Source organism: Megascapheus bottae, chromosome 11, assembly GCF_031878675.1.
Source record: "Megascapheus bottae isolate mThoBot1 chromosome 11, mThoBot2.hap1, whole genome shotgun sequence".
Classification (NCBI taxonomy): Eukaryota; Metazoa; Chordata; class Mammalia; order Rodentia; family Geomyidae; genus Megascapheus; species Megascapheus bottae.
The window spans coordinates 38,916,246-38,930,881 of NC_143519.1; the positions used below are offsets into that span (position 1 = coordinate 38,916,246).

Sequence of the window (14,636 nt, forward strand, 5' to 3'; positions counted from 1 at the left end):
TCTAGCCTTGAGCAAAAAAGCCAAATGAGAACACAAAGCCTTGAGTTCAAAGCTCCAGTATACACACACACACACCCCATCAAGTAAGTGGCAGGCAACCACTTTGCTGACCTGAATCTCAGTTTTGTCTCATCTGAAAATGGTAGTAGTAATTCTATCCTGCTGATTTCCTGGTCTGATATCTTGAAGTCAGGGTGTCTGACTTCCCTCTATGGCTGTCTGTGGGTCAGTCTAACAGCTCTGAACTAAAGATTCTGCAGAGATGGCTACTAAGCATTGAAATATGTCCAGTGTAAGTAAGCAGCTGAAAATTTAATTCAATTCAGTTTTAACTGAATTCAATTTTATTTCAGTTTCAACTGAATTCAATTTGGGGGGGGGTAAGTTCTGGTGCTTGAACACTGGGGGCCGGAGCACTGTCCCTGGGCTTTCTCAAGGCTAGAGCTCTTCCACTTGTGCCACAGCACCATTTCCAGCTTTTTCTGTGTATGTGGTTCTGAGGAATCCAACCCGGGTCTTCATGCATGCTAGGCAAGCACTCTACCACTAGGCCAAACTCCGGGGCCTTCACTTCAATTTTACTTACTTTACATCATCATCATCATCATCATCATCATCATCATCATCATCATCCCCCATGATAGGCAAGTTCTCCACCACTGAGTACAGCCTTAGCCCCTCGTTTCACACTTATTCGCGTACGTATTGGTGTTTCGTTGGAGATGAGAGTCCCACAGACATTCTGGCCGGAGCTGGCTTTGAACCGTGATCCTCACATCTCAATTTCCTGAGAACTACTCAGGAGAATTACAGGCGTGAGCCACCTGTGGCTTCACCTTTAAATCGCCGTCTGTGGCCCTTGGCCAGCGTCTTTCCTGCCGGCCAGCAGTGACCAGAGGGCCGTTCTCCGCCCCCGCCCCCGCCCCCATCTTGACTGGTCCCTTGCCTGCAGCTCCCCAGTGCGCACACCCCGAGGCCCGCGCCGCACCCGCGCCGTCCCTTCTCCTGCGCAAAGTCTGTGCATATTCGCAATCGGGGAAACGGAGGGTCGGGAGGCTGGGGCGGAAGGCGGGAAGCTCGGGAGAGACTCCAGTCCCAGAGTCAACGTGGGCACTCCGGCTCTGGTTGTCAGGGTGCGTGGGGAAGCGGCGGGTAAATATTTGGGGCGGTAACCTGGGCTCCGGAGACGATTCGTCACTGCGGTTCCCCGGGCGGGCGCGTGGCGAGGGCGGCGCCAGGGGACAGGGGCGTCCCCGAGGTCGGCAGGGACAGCCCCGCCCGCCCCGCCCGCCCACCTCTATAAGACGGCGGGGCGGCGGCGGCGCGACGGCCAGGCCAGGCGCACGGGCTGGGGTAGCGGTGCGCGCTCCGCGAGGAGGAGCAGGGAGCGGCGGGGAGGACCCCGCGGGGACCTGGGCCTTCGAGGCAGGTAGAGCACCGCACGCGCTCCGGCCGGGCGCCCCGCAGGATCGCAGCTGCGCGCCGACCCCGAGCCGCCCCATGAAGCCGCCAGCCACGCAGGGCAGCGCGGCCGCCGCCGCCGCAGGTGAGTGCCGGGACTCGGCGTCCCGGGTTTAGGTCGCTCCCCTCTTGACCGAGGTCCCCAGCCGCGGCGTCCCCAGGTGGGGGGAGCACGACGCTCACCCCACCCCCACCCACTCGCACGTCCTCTCCGGAGCGCGGGCTCCTCACGGGGAGCCTTCCCACGGCCGCCCCGCCTGCGTGCGCTCCCAGTGAGCGCGTACCCAATGGAGGACACGAGGACCCAGCCGAGGGGACCACTACCTAGCCGCGGGCACGAGTACCCAAAATGCGCCCCGGAAACGCGGGCGTGTCTTAAAGCGGGGGGCCTCCGGCGTGGCGCGGCCGGGTGAGGGGGGGCCCAGCTCCAGACTGGCCTGGGAGGTCTGAAGAAGGAGCGGCGGGGCTGTCACCCGGCTGTCCCGGCGGGCCCTCCCCACCTCCCCACCCCGATCGCGCTGCCCGCAGCCCCAGCCCTGGACTCGGCGGCCGCCGCAGACCTGACCGACGCCCTGTGCGAGTTCGACGCGGTGCTGGCAGACTTCGCGTCGCCCTTCCACGAGCGCCACTTCCACTACGAGGAGCATCTGGAGCGCATGAAGCGGCGCAGCAGCGCCAGCGTCAGCGACAGCAGCGGCTTCAGCGACTCCGAGAGTAAGCCAGGTCCTCCTGGGACCGCCCCTGCCCCCCCCCCCCACCGCACCTCAGGGCGCTGGGCCTCCGTTTACTCTCTCAGTAAATCCAGTCCTGGGCCAGGGGGACGCACGCAGATCTGAAGCTCCACGTCCCGTGTAGGAGAATGGAACCTCCAGGAGGGAAGACAGCGGGGCCCAGGGCCCAGGATGGAGGCTTCGGTGGCTCTTGTAGGATGGGTTTACCTGTCACCTGCTGGTCTTCTGCACTGTAGTTTTCTCTTCTCTCCCCTCTCAGCTATGACAACAACTACTATATTTATGTCGTCGTCGTCTTCTCCTCCTCCTTCTCCCCCTCCTCCTCCTCTATCCTCTATCCTCTATCCTCTTCCCCTTCCCTTCCTCTTTTCTATACTTGTACTGGCCTGAACACTGTCCCTGAACTTTTCACTCAAAACTGACACTCTATCATTTGAGTCCATAGTTCCACTTTCAACCTTGTGCTGGTTACTTGGAGGTAAGAGTCAAGAGCTTTCCTGCCCAGGCTAGCTTTGAACCATGATCCTCAGATCTCTACCTTCCAAGTAGCTAGGATTACAAGTGAAAGGCAATGGTGCCCCACCCTCTCAGCTGTCACTTTTTAGAGTATGTGGAGCCAGGGCCACAGGAATGGGTCTGGAGGGAAGAGATGACAATGCGGGGACATAGGAGTGTACTGACATATTTGTGAAACCAGAAAAAATTTCATAAGTTGCTGTTCTTGGAATTTTTGAAATAACTTCTCATGCTTTTATTTGGCAGGGAGATTCCACAGTTTCTTGCTCCATGGATACAGTTCTTTGGGGGGGGGGTTTGGAGGGGGTCATGGGGCTTGAACTCTGAGCTTGGGCACTGCCCCTGAGCTCTTCAGCTCAAGGCTATAGCCCTACCCTGATCCAAGCCCCACTTCCCATTTTCTAGTGGTTAATTGGAGATGAGTCTCAGGTTCTTTAGTGCCCCACCTGGCTTTAAACCTCGATCCTCAGGCCTCAGCCTCCTGAGTAGCTAGGATTACAGGCATGAACCACTTTGCCCCATGGGATACAGTTCTGAAAGACTCTCAGCAAGGACATTGCTAAGACAGGGTTTGTGAAATTCAATCAGCTCTGTCACCCAGGCTGAAGGGGGAACCAGAAAGAAGATGACTCAGAGGCCCTCCTGCTACTTTCAGCTTTTTGCAGGTTGAAGATGTGTCTCTGCAATGTTTCTGCCTAGGCTGGGTTGGATCCTTGATCCTCAGATCTCAGCCTCCTGAGTAGCTAGGATTACAGCGTGAGCCACCAGTGAGGCCCCGACTTTGGTGACTATTTTCACCCCACCTCACACTCTCTTTGTAGAGAGAGGGAGCACTCATGTTTTATTCATGATCTCAGATGTCCTGGATGGTTATGGATATGAGTTTAGGTGTGTCAAAGAGTAAATTTGGTGACTTTTTCATATTACTGAGGTTTTTTTTTTTTTTTGCCAGTCCTGGGCTTTTTTTTTTTTAAGCTCAGGGCCTGAGCACTGTCCTTGGGCTTTCTTAAGGCTAGAGCTCTACCACTTGACATACAGCACCACTTCCGGCTTTTCTACCAAGGAATCGAACCCAGTTCTTCATGCATGCTAGGCAAGCACTCTACCACTAGGCCACACTCCTGGCCCTAGTTTTTCAAAGTGAATTTTAAGATCTATTTATTCTTGAGACTTTACAAGCATGAACATCACAACCTTTGCTGCTCTAATTCTGGGAATAAAAGTAGTGTCTTTTCCTGTGATTCTCTTGTTTTGCAGTACGGAGTATTTCCCAGTTGCTGGGCAGAGATGCAGTGTGAGATGTGAATTTGACAGAGCACATAAGCCCTCGCCACCCTGGTTAGGATCTTAGTCAGAAACTTAAGTTCTAGTTTGAGTGTCCTTGGCAGCTCCACCTCAGGGTTACACCAGGCTGTAACTTTTGAGGTAAAAGAGAGTGGAAGAAAGTAAATTTTCCACTTAAAGCTTTTGGGATTTGTTGGTAATGATCTGGTTATTCATTTTTCTTGTCAAAGAGAAGTCATATATATATATATCTGTATCTGCTGGGTACTGGTGGCTCATACTTGTAATTTTAGCTGAGGCTGAGATGTGAAGATTGTAGCTTGAAGCTTAGACAGAAAGTCATCTTCAATTGACGACCATAAAAAACTGAAAGTAGAACTGTGACTCAAGTGGTAGAGTGCCAGCCTTGTGCAAAAAAAAACAAAAACAAAAACAAAACTAAGAAACAGTGCCTAGGCCCTGAGTTCAAGCCCAAGTAGGAGCACTAAAAAAATAAAAAGGGAGTGGCACTGTAGCTCAAGGTGGGTATGGCGGTAGCCTTGAGCTGAAGAGTTCAGGGACAACGCCCAGGCCCAGAGTTCAAGTCCCACAACCCCCCACCCCCACACACAAAGTCTTTATAACTGTGGCTAAACTTAAATATATCTTCTGCTGGGGCATGGAGCAAGTTATTCATCAGATACAAATTCTCTTCCCCCGTGGAAAGAAAGCTGGAACATTTTGTCACTGCAACTCAATGGCAAAGAATAGCTCCTTTCTAAGCCACAGCCACTCTAGCCATGCTAGAGTACGGCCTGGCCACACCCAGGCTCAGCAGATGGCAAGTTCCACTGGGAGGAATTTCAAATCTAGAAGTTTTAGAGGGTCTCAGAGAGAACGCACTGAGGCAGAGAAGAAGCAGAGAAACAATTTGGGGGAGATATTTGGGATAGAATATATAGTTTATTATATATATATAATTTTCAAAATTGTGAGAATACAGAATATTTTCCTCAAGTCTTTAATGACAGTTTTGCTTATTATACTCCAAGTATCAGCTAGTATGTTCATTTAGACTTGTTGCCTCTTCCTTCTTTCTTTTTTTTTTTTTTGTATATGTCCTGGGGTTTAGCCTCCTGTCCTGGACACTGTCCCTGAGCATTGTTACTCAAGGCTGGCACTTTCTATCGCTTGAGCCACAGTTCTCCTTCTGGCTTTTTGAATTGAAGGTATGAATCTCATCAACTTTCCTTCCTGGGCTGGTTTTGAACCTTGATCCTCAGATCTCAGCTTCTGAGTAGCTAGGATTGCAGGTGTGAGCCACTGGCACTCTTGGTGGCTTAGGAGTCACTAAGACTAGAACTTGAACTTGTTCAAGCCTGAGAGATAGACCAAGGAGGAGTCTTCAGTATACCCTGGTGTTAGGACTGTAAGTTACAGGTCTTACTCTGATGCCTGGCAAGGTATCTAGAAGGACAGGATGGTTCCAAAAGGGGCTCTTTTTTTAGTAGGTCCTTCTTTGGTGAGGTTATTAGAATTCAGATTTGCAGAAGAAGAAACCTCCCCTTGCCTCTGCCATTCCTTATGAGAAAAGGGAAACAGATCTGGAGCTTTCTTTTTCTCAGTTAATTACTATAGTTTGCTTGCTGGAAATGGGTTGGATTGTTCTATATTTATAGGAGCTCTGGGCAAGGTTCAGTCTGTGGCTTTACTGACATGTGGAGTAGCACATGTCAGTACGAATCCTAAATTACCTTCCTCCCAACCCCCCAAACTCAGAAAACATACCTAAATGAGCCTCTTTTTTTTTTACCTTGAATTTTTTCAAGTTTTGTTGATATAACAAAAGTGAGAAGATTGTTTATTTCATAGGCTATTATTTTGTTTGATGATGTCTTAAAATGGTCCCGTGAGATTCTGACTTCAGGGTACTGAGTGGACCAGGAGAGGTTGTTTCTAGTGGGGACTTGGGATGCTTGCAAGATGAGGCTTCAGAGATGACTGATGTAGATGCTTTAAGGCTTGACATATCCCCAGATCATCTGCTCTGAGTTCCTGTACACTAGTACCAGCTTCACTGGATGTCATTTGGCAAGGAAAGAGTTCTAGGGGAGTGGAAAGAAAAGAAAGTCAGGCCTTACATTGTAATCCACCTAGTATGAGATTTAAGTCCATAGAAAGCAATTTTAGGGTTTGGGATAATCTGTTGGGGGCTTATTCTTGTGTCCCTTTGAAGAGAAAATTAAATTTCCTGGGGCTTGAACTCAGGGCCTGGACACTGCCCCTGAGATTTTCTTTTGCTCAAGGCTAGAGTTCCAGCACTTGAGCCACAGTGCCACTTCTGGCCTTTTCTATGTATGTGGTACCGAGGAATGGAACCCAGGTCTTTGCGCATTCTAGGCAAGCAATCTACCACTAGGCCACACTCCCGCCCCCCTCTCTTTATTCTGGATGATGACCTTTCTCTCCTGAGTCTGCTGATGTTCATTTTGTGGAGACCTTTGAGAATGAAATGATTGTAACCACAGGCCTGCCTGGTTATCAGCATCTCCTAGGTTATAATCTATCACCTTTCTCATAGCCTTGGTGTTGAATGCCCTCTCCAATGTGGTCTGGTTTGGGTGTTTGAGGGTTGCTCTTTGTTTCTTTTTTGTTCATGAATTGCCTGTGTAGGCTATTACTACAGGGTGCAAGTCCAGGCTTGGTCAGGGAAAGAGGAAGCTCATTGCTGCATGGTGGTTGAAGACTGGATGTCTCCAAACCCACCATTCGCCTAGGCTATGTAAAGACATGGAAACAGTGGAATGGTGGTGTGTGTATGTGTGTGTGTGTATAGTGGGTAGGGGGAGAAGGAGAGTGAACACATACTATGCTGCTGAGCCTGTGCATGTGGGTTTGTATAAATAGATAACTGTAACAATTTTCCCCTCCTCATTGTATAAATAATGTGCGTTCATTAGCAATAAAAGGCAGCTTCAAATCATTTTAGTAGTTTGACTTGCCACTGAGATTATCAGTCAAGTAAAAGTCAAATTGTGTCACTGTTTTCTGAGTTTGAGGAAAGTACACTTAGAAGGTGCTCATGGCTCTAAAGGCTCCAACACCAGCCAGGGCCATCTTCTAAGACTGTGGCTCTTCTCCACAATTTTCCTCAAGCATCTTAGTTGCCCCAAGCTTCTGTATTCTTCCTAGATACCTTTCTTCCTGCCATTCTCTTAGGCAATGGCCTTTTCCATGTTGAGTTGTTCCTTCTTTGAACACTCAGTAGTATTTGGTCTACTTGCCTTGAAGGTGAGTAAATTGTGAGGCGTTCTTTCCCCTACCCTAAAGCATGGATGTTATTTTAGATGTAAAAATTCATGGGAAAAGCCTGCAGTGCGTGCAGGGTGGAATGAGGTGTGGTGTTGAGAGTAACTACTAAGTGCCAGCTGTTCTGGGAGAGATAGAAACCAGAAGGGAGGCCCCTGATCGTTGGGCCAGTCAATCTGCCAGTTACAGCTCTAGATGGGGGGGAGGGAGGGCGTGGCGCAGCAGAGGCGGCGGAGGTGGTGAGGTGATGCTCGTGGATACCTGTCCAGGGCCTCATGCTCCTTCCTTCTATCTCATGAACTGACTCCTGTAGTTTTCTTGCCCCTAAAATTTAGCTTCTCTCCTTCCCACAGTTTAGTTACCTCAGGCTACATTTGTGGTGGTTCTCCTGGTAGCTGTACAGTGACAAAGAGTAATGTTCCTCTATAGGTGGCCTTAAGAGGTGGCTTCAACCTCCAAACTAAAATCAAGTTCCAGAGTGCCAGTGTCCCGAGAAGTACTCAGGACCACACCAAAAAGTATTTCATTATCAAGTGTGCTTGGGTGACAGGTGTTGCTTTTTCTTTCTTTTTTTTTTTTATTGTAATTAGTAAAAGGGTTACATGATATTTGCCAGATAGAAGGTGCATTAATTCACATACATTGATACCCTTTCACATGTCTTGGTACCCATTACCCTCCCCCCCACCCCCCAAGGTGTTGCTTTTTCATAGGCTTCTCCAGAAGGTCAGACGTGAGCATGATCAAGGATGAGGCAAGCGTCTACACCTTCATTGATGGTGTAGCTCTTAGTCCCATAGGAGAATGCATTGGAAAAAATATAGGTGTCAGATTATAGTGTTTGGGTCTTAGTAGATGTTCATCATCCAAAACCTTGAAAGTTGCCCTTTTAGGATGTGTCTCTTGAGGGAAGAAAAGGTGGTTATGAGGATCTCATAGGCATGTTTGGGAAAGTAGATGGGCTTATTTAGGCCAAGAAGAACCAGGTAGATGGGGCCATTTGGTCAGGTGGAGGCAGGGAGAAAGCGGGTCTAGTGACATGCCTGGAATAGCCTTATAGGTATGAGGTAATTCTCTCAATATTTGAATCTTCTTTCTAGAACTTCGATTTCTTTTTATTTTGGTATATATTTTTATAACTTGAGCAAGTTAATTTTGAGCTAGGGTAACAAAAGCAGGATGTTTTTTTGCCTCCTCCTGAGCAGGAGGGAATTAAGTTGAAGTTCAGGAACCCCAAGGAGGAAAGGAGGCTAGGCCAGGTGCCCTTGCTCAACTAAAGATCTTTCCAGAGCCCCTGTCTGCTACAGCCTGGCTGGCTTCGTGTTCGTTTTAACCAGGAAGGCAAACTCTGTGGCCACATCCTGCTTCCGTTGCTTGCTCTGCCTTTGAGCCCTTTGAGTGCTGCCTTTTCTATGCCACCAGCCCACAGCTGGGCCAGCTGTGAGTTGGCTTCCTCCTCCTCAGTAGGAAAAATAGAATCACAGAATCTCAACACCTCAGCACTGGTAGTCATGCCTGAAAGTAAAAAAAAAAATTGACAGGTGGCTCACTCCTATAATCCTAATTACTCAGGAAACTGAAATCTGAGGATCACGGTTTGAAGCCAGCCTGGACAAGAAAGTTTGTGAGATTCATAGCTCTAATTAAGTAGCTAGCAAATAAAGCCAGACGTGGAGCTGTGGCTAAAGTGGTTGAGTGCCAGCCTCTGAAAAGCTAAGGGACAAGCATTCAGGCCCTGGGTTTAAGCCCCAGTACCAATGTGTGTGAGTGCATGTGTGTACACACATACACACACAAAAATGAATCTCCAAACTTGGCTGTTAGTAATTTAAAAATTATTTCGCCTACTTTTCTAGTTTATTAGTGGGTAAACTGAGGTTTGGAAATAATTTCTTGTTCAAGGTCACTTAGGAGGACATAGAAATAGAAAGCCCCCCTCTGGCTTTTTAGTAGCTAGTACTGTTTCTGTGATCTTGCCTCGCTGTTGCTTTGTGTTTTGGGGGTATGAGACTGGAAGGATCTAGAGAATCTCTGCTTCGGGGTGATACTACGTACTACCAGGAGCACAAAGCTTTGTCTTTGGTTCTAGCTTGTCCCAAGAAATGTAGGAGCTTGTGGATTTCTATGATGAAGGTTCTCAGGAGCAGAGAAGAATTATGAAGTGGTGGGACTAACTTTATATTGTCTTTTAGAGGGCTCAGGGGAAAGAGAAACATTTTTCATGAAAGATAAGTTTGTATATCTAACAGCTCAAACCAACTATCCCCCACCAGCATCCAAATATTTGGTGTGACCCTTGGTGGAAGTTTGGTTTTACAATCCTGTGGCATTGTTTATTTATTTTTGTTGTTGTTGAAGTGACTTTCTTTAAGGAAGCACTTGTCTGTAGACACACTCACAGGGATACATGCACACCTGTCTGTCTCAGATCCTTTGGGTGAAATAAGTCTGATTGCTAGAAATGCACCTGTCTTCTTCACTATCGATTTGTAACTTCTGCTTATTTTGGAGATGAACTGCTAGTTATGACTAGTTCAAAGAGAGGCCAATCTACTGTTTGCTGGACATCATTTCTAATGAGTCTGTTTCTCCCTGAAAGGTGCAGATTCCCTGTATAGGAGCAGTTTCAGCTTCAGTGATGAAAAACTGAATTCTCCTACAGATTCCACCCCAGCTCTCCACTCCCCCATGGCCACTCCTCCTCGAAAAGGTAAGCTAGCTTTGCCAGTTGGACTGTCTTTTTGCTTTATTCTCTTCCCTTTCTCCATTCCCTCTGCCTCTTCTCCCTAACCAAGCTTTTCCAGACATGCAAGGGTGTGGGGGAGGGTAATACCTCAGCTTATTTCTTAGGATTTTGGTAAGTGTGAAAAAAAAATCAGATAATTTGGGGGACTGAAAGTCTGAATTTACGGGGAAAATTTAAGACAAATTTACACATGCTCACCACACTGTTCTCTCTCATGTGCTAAAAGCAAGACTGCTGCCAGGCACTGGTGGCTCACGCCTGTAATCCAGCTACTCAGGAGGCTGAGAACTGAGGATTGTGGTTCAAAGCCAGCCAGGGCACAAAAGCCCCGAGACTCTTATTTCCAATTAACCACCAGAAAACTGGAGGTGATTGCTGTAGTGGTAGAACAGTAGCCTTGAGCTAAAGAGCTCAGGGACAGTACCCAGGCCCAGAGTTCAAGTCTCAGAACTGACAATCAATCAACCAACCCATAAACAAAACAACCCCTGTCCCACAAGACTGCTAAAAGTGATAATGCTTCTCAAAGTCTCCCCTAAAACTAGTTGACTTGAGAATTTAAAATTGCAGTTCAGCTTTGAAGAAGAAGAGAGGATTATTCTTTTTTTAAATTGCAAACCAATGTTTCTATGTGATTAAATGGGGTCATCGTGAGAGAAGCAGTGATCCAATATGATTCAGAATACTAGCTCTAACCAGCCTCCTCTGTGATGTTAATGGGCTTAAAGATTCGGGAGCTGTTCCTTCTTTGCTTGGAACTAGAATAGTGTCACCAGCTAGAGAGCTGAATGTTCAATTAGATTGGACAATCTTTCTTTTTTAAAACAGAAAGATTTCCTCCCTCCCCAACCTTGAAAGTTACGCTTGTCAACCTACAAAATACAATAAAAATGAAGCAAACTCAAAAAGAAACATGGAGATTCCATCACTTTTCTCCATCTGGCTCTAGGACAGAACTCTTTTCTTTTTTTTTTTTTTTAAGAGAAAAGTTTTAAATTCCCTTCACAGCACAGCAATATTGGCAGCCATAGGAATATGGCCCGGGTCCAGCTCTCTGCCTGTAATAGATCTGTCCAACTGAGGATATTCGTCTACAGAGGGGCTCTAACAGTCCCCACATTTGCTACCTGATACTCTGGAGAGTAGAAATTGAGAAGAGGGTTAAAAAAAAATCCCCTAGTTGGCAAATTGACTTGAAAGGCTAAGAACAATGCACCATTTGTGGCCATAAAGGCAAGAGGGGAGTATAAAAATATTCAGTGATGCATTTCAGGGAAAGCTGGAATGATGACCTTACCAGTGAAAGTAAAATATGCAGGAAGGTATATCTGAGGCTGTCAAGAGAATAAAATCTAGTACTGCCTTCTGCTGACACCTAGATAGGACAAGGCTAGTTGGGAACCAGCAGTCTTATGTCATCTTCCCTGTTCTACTTGGATAAGGAGTGGTAGTAGTTCATTCATTCATGCTGGAGGGACACGTGGGTCACAGTCTTGCCTGGGCCAAGGCACAAGTAAAAACTCAGGACAAGAAGGCAAGGGTGGCAGGAATTAGAACCCATATTGTTTTGGATGCCAATGATTCATGCCTATAATCCTAGGAGGTTGAGATTTGAGGATTGAGGTCAGAGCAGGCTCGTCAGGAAAGGCCATGAGATTCTTATCTCCAATTAACTAGCAAAAAGCCTGAAGTGGAGCTGCAGATCAAGTGGTAGAGCTCCAGGCTTGAAGGGAAAAAAAGCTAAGAAACAGTACTTAGGCCCTGAGTTCAAGTCCCTGTACCAACACACTCACACATGCACACACACACACAGGCACACACGCACTCTAGAATCAATAGAACTCAGATTCCATTCCACACAGTGCCACACTTACTGAATGTTTAACAGATAACTCACATGCTAAACAACCAAAAAGTATCTTTTTAATATTTCCTTCCTCCCACTTCCCCAAACTTTTAAGACAGTGAGGGGAAATTCTGCTTCAGGTTAAGATGAGGTCAAGGAGGTTTGAGAGATAGAAGTGGGCAGTGATAATGGGAAAGACTCACTGAAGGTCTGAGTTGATTGTAAATCGTGTCTGGCTTAGACACAGATCATCAAAGTCTCTGAAAATGACAGATGTAAAATGGAAACAATCCATCCCATAACCCTGGAAATTACATAACCCTAGAAAATGTAGTGGATCATCAATGGTCTTTAATATGGAAACTGAATTCTCTCTGTTGCCTCTTTTACAGCCAAATTAGGAGACACAAAGGAGCTAGAGGATTTTATTGCTGATCTTGACAGAGCATTAGCAAGTGAGTACATGCCTAGTATCAAAAAAGAAATCCTACAGAAAACTGAGCAATACCTTTGATAAAGTGCTATAATGTTTCTTAGCTTGTGTAAGGCAGGAAGTTACATCATGCGGCTGCCTTGAATTTAGAAACAGGACCCTGGTGGCTCAGAAAGAAGTTCAGAGGATAAGCTTGCAGTAAAGTAGACCTTTCTCCTTTCCCAACTGTGAGAACAGGTCACCAGCGAACAATGACGTTCTGTCTGAGAGACGGAAAGTGAGCAAGATTGGTGCTTTGCCGTGGAAATGGCTTGCCAGGTTTCTCAGAGCCGAAGTGAGCCTATTGATTATAGGAGAGCATTTCTCCACCAGGCCAGAGGATTCTAGCCCAGGATCCAGTTTAGAATCAAGTGCCAAGGAAAGAAGCTTATCACCCGGTGACCAAGACTTGATTTCTAATGGGAAGTCCCAAAGATTGGGAACTGAACACATGAGATCACAATTGCAGTAGGTAACAGGAGGTCTAGTTCAAGTGTTAGAACACCAGCCATGTGTGGAAAAAGTGAATGGCCCTGAATTCAAGCCCTACGACTGGCATAATTGCAGTAGAAGTACAGAGGGAAGACTGCACACAATCTAAGTATACACTCTAGTCCCAAAGGACAAGATTGCCAGAACCAGGCACACCAAATGAGGCCCCTGAGAAATGTCAGAAATGCTACCGATGGTGGTGGGGCATCACAGGGTGGGCTTTGCAGAAATCTGTCCCAGCGCTTAGATTTTTAGTGGTTAATTTTAGATTTTAGTGTTAATTTTCTGTAAGATGTATTCTAGGCTGTCTCTGCTAGAAGGATTGGCATAAATCTGAAAAAGTTAGATCCCTTAAAAATAAGTCTCATTGGGTGCTGGTGGCTCATACCTGTAATTCTAGCTACTCAGGAGGCTGAGATCTGAGGAATGTGGTTTGCAGCCAGTCAGGGCAGGAAAGTTCATGAGATTCTTATCTCCAATTAACCAGAAAAAAAAATCTCCAAGTGGAGCTGTGGCTCAAGTGGTAGAGTGCCATCTTTGAGTGAAAAAATTAAGGGACAACACCCAGTGCCAGCACAGGCACACACACATATGTCTGTTTTAAAATCACTGTGTTCTTTCAGGTCACAGTTGCCTGTAGTTCCACCACTTCCAGCTGAGATAGAAGGATTACAAGTTTGAGTCTAGCTAGGGCTTCATAGTGAAATCGAGATGGGGGGGGAGGCGGAGAGGAGGGAGAGAGGGAGAGAACTTCTTAAGAAGTCTCTCAGACAGGTCTAAACTTCAACTCAAACTCCTTTGTGTCCTCTACAGCAGAAGACCTAGGCCTGTTTTGACAGATAATTATAATTGCAGCACGATTTGTATTAGAGGCATGTAACAAGTCTGCCTACTTCATGGAATTACAGGCCAGTCACTCAAGTTAATAGATGGACACGCAGTGTGTGGGAAGTCGGGCGCTTTGCTACACGTCTGAGGCCGTGTGATGTGGTTGGTAAAGGGCAGGGATTGTGAACTTCTGGAGTGACTAACCTCCCCTATCTCCTCTTTGCAGGTATGTAAAATGGAGCATCTTCTGAGTGAAGCTCCAGAAAGCTCCAAGGCCTGGCAAATTCACCTACTACAATCTGCTGCCAGAGGGGATGGAGAAGACTGTCACATACTACAAGGTCATTCTCAGGCTCACCTTGCCACCAGCCTTTGGGCTTATCTCTTGGCAACTTAGTGAAACTGACTTTGTTTACCTGACTGCAGCATATTAGAACAGAGGATCTATGCTAATGTATTTTTCTTTAAAACATAGCTCTCTTGTAATTTAAAGTGCTTCTATGAAAATATTTGTAATTAATTATACATAGTTGGAAATAGTAATATGCTATCCTCATTATAATATATTTTTGTATGCAAATAAAATTTGAACTTGTGTCTGTGCTTTGTAAGCCTCTTTTTTTTGGATTATCTCTCCCATTGAGTTTTAGTTCAGTAATATTCAAGATGGAGTATCAGGCCTTCAGCTCCTGGCAAGGAGCCTCCTGTTCTGGGTGCAGTAAGATTATCTCCTGTGAGCTTTCCAGCTCTGTGATTTTGAGGGGGATGCTGGCAGATAGCCAATGGAAAAGCTGAACTTGAGGATTGGTTTTAATGGAAGTGGCTTATTTTATTTATTTATTTAATTTATATGCTGCTACTGGGGCTTGAACTCAGGGACTTGAACTCTCACTTGGCTTTTTTGCTCAAGGCTTGCTCTACCACTTGAGCTACACCTCCACTTCTGGAAGTGAAGTTTCTTTCTTCATGCTC

At 46.6% G+C, this 14,636-nt stretch overlaps 1 protein-coding gene across 2 annotated transcripts; it reads left to right on the forward strand.

Moving 5' to 3' along the window:
* Positions 1-1,464: 1,464 nt before the first annotated feature.
* On the forward strand, positions 1,465-14,261 carry Rgcc (regulator of cell cycle). Of its 2 annotated transcripts, XM_090342078.1 has the most exons (5): positions 1,465-1,546; positions 1,990-2,175; positions 9,880-9,990; positions 12,265-12,327; positions 13,891-14,261. In XM_090342078.1, the coding sequence occupies exons 1-5, from the start codon at positions 1,501-1,503 to the stop codon at positions 13,896-13,898; spliced, it is 414 nt and encodes a 137-aa protein (XP_090198204.1). In that variant the 5' UTR covers positions 1,465-1,500; the 3' UTR covers positions 13,899-14,261. The 2 variants fall into 2 exon arrangements, with proteins under 2 accessions (XP_090198204.1, XP_090198205.1); XM_090342079.1 differs by lacking the exon at positions 12,265-12,327.
* The last annotated feature ends 375 nt before the right edge of the window (positions 14,262-14,636 follow it).